The sequence below is a fragment of the Acartia tonsa genome, chromosome 5, assembly GCF_053477335.1.
Source record: "Acartia tonsa isolate MP-2025a chromosome 5, ASM5347733v1, whole genome shotgun sequence".
In the NCBI taxonomy this organism is placed as follows: Eukaryota; Metazoa; Arthropoda; class Copepoda; order Calanoida; family Acartiidae; genus Acartia; species Acartia tonsa.
Genome location: NC_137264.1, coordinates 4888967 through 4893696, shown reverse-complemented (window position 1 = coordinate 4893696; position 4730 = coordinate 4888967). Strand labels below are relative to the sequence as shown.

Sequence of the window (4730 nt, the reverse complement as noted above, 5' to 3'; positions counted from 1 at the left end):
TTTTTTTACTATTATGCAGGGTCCTAACTATTCCTCCAATAATTTCATCTATAGAAGGGATATTTTCTCTCTCTCACAATTGTGGATATAACCCATTTATCGTTCATTGTCTTATCCCTAAAGAGTCTTAAGCAATATAGCTAGGGTTAATGGTGTGCATTCACTCCCGCACAGGTATCAAATTATTTGGGCTTAATAATACTTTAGCAGCACATAATTTTGTTTCTAAGCTTCAATTTTCAATATTACCATATAACAGTATTTTATTCATTTGCCATTTTATTTCTTGCAAATCTGAACACTATGTTGAGATGATTATGAGCGGAAACAAAGGGACACTAGGGTTAATAACCATTATATTATACATAGATAGATAGATAACGGATTCATAAACCATTAAACCCTAGGGCCTACAGCAACAAGCGAAAGTGGCAATATAATGAGGCGGGAGGGAGGGGGGGGGGGGTAATTTAAAGAGAAATTTCTTAAAAGCACATCCTGTATAGGGTTAAGATATGCTAGAAAAGGGAAAGGCCTTAATAGATAAAGTCACATTAGTCAAGAAGGGTTAAGAAAGAAAGGGGGGAAGGTATTATATAATATTGCTATATCATTGTTGGAGAATAAGGTTGGCCTAGTATAGGGTTAAATGGCTCATAGTAGACCTAGATATCTCGACAAAGTTGGTTATACACAGATTATTATAATTATTATGTGATTTTTAACATTGATTCTACACAGACACACAGATGTCAACAAATATGCAAGCGAAGACTAGCTATTCATTACCAGACAAATTACAGAGTGGTTTACATGAGTTTCTGTTAATAAAAATTCCTTTAATTATTTTTTTTTATCAAAAATAGATCAAATCAATAAATATTCTAAACTTTTGAAAACCTAATATTGATTCTAAATCATTTAATGATTTACTTTTTTGTTGATTTTGAGGGCAATAAAAAAATAAAGAATAAGGCAAATACTTTTATTTTCTCTAAGAGGCAATATTAAATCTCAGAAAAGTTTGTAAAATCTTAAATGATGAAAAAAAGTACAAAAACGTAAAGGGAGTTAGTTATGTTAAGAGATAGGATTTGATCAAGCAATTTAAGATTCTTAAAATTTTCACTTAGAATTGTTTGCAAGAATCCTTATCCCCTTTTCATTCTATATAAAATGAATTTAAGGAATTTTACGGTTGGTTGATTTGTTTTAAAGACAAATAATTTGTTCTGTTTGACATATTTGTTATTATTTTAGACAAAATGTTAAGGTTTGCTTTGTGTCTAGTCTTCCTTGCCTGCGCCAACGCTGCCAGGTAATGTCATGGAGGGAGGGGATATTTGACTGTAAAAAAAACGTTGATACCCAAAGTCTTATAGCCATGTTTTCTTATTCGTTGGCTCAAAAACTTTGGGAACTTTTATTTATTTCAATTGGTTGCTTTCGAACTAGTAATGTTTAAAATTTTCAGCCAATAATTTTGATTTACTGACAGGGTAAATTTTATTATCAGTGGGATAGCATATCAATTTATCGTTCCAGGTCTTATCCTATATATCCCTGGGTGTAAATAATAGAAAAAAATATAAATACTTTTTCTATCTTTTTCTATTTTTACTGGTTAACGTGTCACAAAAAAGAGAAGAAAAAATTACAAACTATGACGATTGGCGTCATAGTACAAGAAAATATGACGTCAATCGGTATAATTCGGTAAAAAAAAATATTTTCTCCTCTTTTTAAGGAGACACTTATACCAGCTTCTATTATTGAATAAGTCAAAGCATACATTTCAATGGACAAACACTCAAAAGTTTCCAAGATAGTTTATATGATTTTAAAACTAATTTGTCAGGGACCCTAAGCTGTTCTTGGTGTCAACAACCACAGATACCTCCTTGCTCACCTCCACTTCAGTGCTCAGCACTCTTACTCCTTGCTACGTGTAAGTTATTTAACTATCCATCTATCCATATTTAAACCTTTTTTGATATTCTTTCCAGTATGGCGCCAAAACTGATGAATATCCGCTGGATTAGAATCGGTTCTGGGCCATACTGAAAAAACATGTATCGTATCGTATCATATCCAGTATTCTACGAATATAAAAATGTACAATCTTAAAACCAGTATTGTTACCCCGTGTCTTCGGCATCTCGGGACTAAGTCAGTCAGCTTTCTTTAGGGGGCAACTTGATTTTCTCTGTTGATATTCAAGATAGACTAATAATTTCTGTGTGTTGATTCCCTATACTGATCAGCATCCAGTATATAATTTACTTAAACTGTTGTGAAAGTTTGCGTGATTTTATAATTTTAATCAATCTATTCTTGAATTATGACCATTGAAAATCTGCGCCTTAGATTACTTTGTTCGTATGTACATCTAAGATATTTTAATTCTTTAAAATTTTCATCAATATTCATCATATTCTTTTCCTTGTTTTTTTTTTTAGTTGTAAAACTACTTTATAATTTCAACTTTTAGGGGATAACGTTATTTTCTTAGCTTCTATTTAACATATGTATAAGTATATGTCTGAAATTTTTGTTTCTGCTGACCAATATTTATCTATTTCAAGTTTTTGTCCATCTGTCTGTCGGCAATGCCATATTGGATCAGATTTACATGCCTGATTGTGACGGCTGCTTTTTATAAGTCGATTCTGCTATTTTTGGCGATCTTCTCTCTAACCTAGCCCGTCGGCAAGTTATTTACATTAACACTCTCGCCACTGAGAATACAGCAAATTGTCCAGTTCTTACAGAATGGTATTGTTGAATAACGTGTAATTTTGCGTGTATTCAGGTTAGCTGATGGAACTGTTCCTGCCTCCGACTGCCCCCAGAGAAGGAAGAGGTCCGTGTTCACCAAGGCCAACTCCCCCATCACTATCACCAAGAGAGATACGTAAGTTCATCTAAGAACTTCCTGTTTGAAATTGGAAGATAAATCTATCTTTTTAAGCATTTTATTATTTTGTGGAACAAAAGAGATAACTTTGGAAGATATATTAAGTAAATGTTTTAATATCATTAAGATTTAATCTAAATGATTTTGTTTTATTTTTGCAGGTCCGCTGAACTTGAGATGCCAGCTGAGATCAGTTCCACCAAGGTCCAGGAGAGCCATAGAATGGCCAAGAACTTCCTGTACTACATGACAACTACCCAAACATCCACCTCCACTTCAACCTCCACCTCCACCAGCTACACTGGTAAGTTCCCGTTCTATTTATAATTCGGTGCTATCACATAAAGCACTAATATCCCCCATAATTATTTTGGAACACATTGAAAATGCCGAAGGAGGGGGGGGGGGTAGATTGGTTTGTTTATTACTTTAGGTCAGGTTAGGTTAGGATTTATTGGGTAATGGGTAGCCCTGTAGAAATAGGTCCTGCAGGGGCATAGATTTGAATCAAATATAAATTTCCACAGTTAATTGGCCGTTTTCTACTTCTTTTTTTTACAATTTTATTTTATTTAAGGAACCTACACTATCTCATTGTTATCATGCACTCCAAGTGGACTTATGACTCTGTGCGGAAAATAAATATAACATGTTTCATTAATTAAAAATATAATAATTTTTGATTTTATGAAATTGGCCATGCTCTCATGACTATAAAAAAATTCCATCTAGAATTAATATTCATTATGTAAAATTAATAGAATATTTTTAGCTTAGGTTTGAAAATCCGCATAGATTTGAACCAAATACAAATTTCCACAGTTAATTGGCCGTTTTCTACTTCTTTTTTTTTACAATTTCATTTTATTTTAGGAACCTACACTATCTCATTGTTATCATGCACTCCAAGTGGACTTATGACTTTGTGCGGAAATTATAACATGGCTATCATGGTTTATCATTGAAAATCCGCATAGATTTGAACCAAATATGAATTTCCACAGTTAATTGGCCGTTTTCTACTTCTTTTTTTAACAATTTTATTTTATTTAAGGAACCTACACTATCTCATTGTTATCATGCACTCCAAGTGGACTTATGACTCTGTGCGGAAAATAAATATAACATGTTTCATTAATTAAAAATGTAATAATTTTTGATTTTATGAAATTGGCCATGCTCTCATGACTATAAAAAAATTCCATCTAGAATTAATATTCATTATGTAAGATTAATAGAATATTTTTAGCTTTGGTTTGAAAATCCGCAAAATTACATATTTGTGTGTTTTTCTTAAAATTGCAGATTTTTTTTTAAATTTTACGTTATGATAAAATAATCTTTTAAACTTTCCCAACTAAAATGTTGTTAAATTTGTTGATTTGTTAAATTATCTGTTAAACTTGTTTTATCCTGTTCATCAATTTATATTTTTAAAGAATAAAAAATGTTTCTTTTTATGAAAATTATTGATTAATTTTCAATTTTTAGTTTTTGTGTCATTGTTATTAAGAACAAATATTAATTAATTTAATAAATATTGAAAAAAATTGCGTGCTCTTTAGTAGCGAAGCTACTCTATAATTCACTTTGTCTGTCCGTCGGTCAGTCAGTCAGTAAGTCAGTCAATCCGTAAAGCTATGGGTAAAATGGGATTTACTCAGCTCCTATAAATGTTAGAAAGCTGAAACTTCTTGTCAACATTCCTATCAATATGTAGCATAAATCAGCACAAAACATCAATAGCGGTTAGCCTGCTTTTAAGCCGCTTTTATTATTTAAAACTGATTTTCTCAGCTCCTGTAAAAAAAAG

The 4730-nt window shown here is 31.7% G+C and overlaps 1 protein-coding gene across 2 annotated transcripts; it reads left to right on the top strand.

Moving 5' to 3' along the window:
• The first annotated feature begins 1177 nt into the window (after positions 1–1177).
• LOC145318573 (uncharacterized) lies at positions 1178–4377 on the top strand. 2 transcript variants are annotated; one of them, XM_080159944.1, is made up of 5 exons: positions 1178–1318; positions 1859–1948; positions 2813–2914; positions 3079–3221; positions 3791–4377. In XM_080159944.1, the coding sequence occupies exons 1-5, from the start codon at positions 1266–1268 to the stop codon at positions 3880–3882; spliced, it is 480 nt and encodes a 159-aa protein (XP_080016070.1). In that variant the 5' UTR covers positions 1178–1265; the 3' UTR covers positions 3883–4377. The 2 variants fall into 2 exon arrangements, with proteins under 2 accessions (XP_080016070.1, XP_080016071.1); XM_080159945.1 differs by lacking the exon at positions 3791–4377 and adding an exon at positions 3495–3737.
• The last annotated feature ends 353 nt before the right edge of the window (positions 4378–4730 follow it).

Bases quoted from the DNA above. Each gene is read 5' to 3' on its own strand.
- LOC145318573 (XM_080159944.1), top strand. From the start codon at position 1,266: ATGTTAAGGTTTGCTTTGTGTCTAGTCTTCCTTGCCTGCGCCAACGCT. The intron at 1,319-1,858 runs GTAATGTCATGG...CTAATTTGTCAG, and splicing joins GCCTGCGCCAACGCTGCCAG to GGACCCTAAGCTGTTCTTGG. The intron at 1,949-2,812 runs GTAAGTTATTTA...GCGTGTATTCAG, and splicing joins ACTCTTACTCCTTGCTACGT to GTTAGCTGATGGAACTGTTC.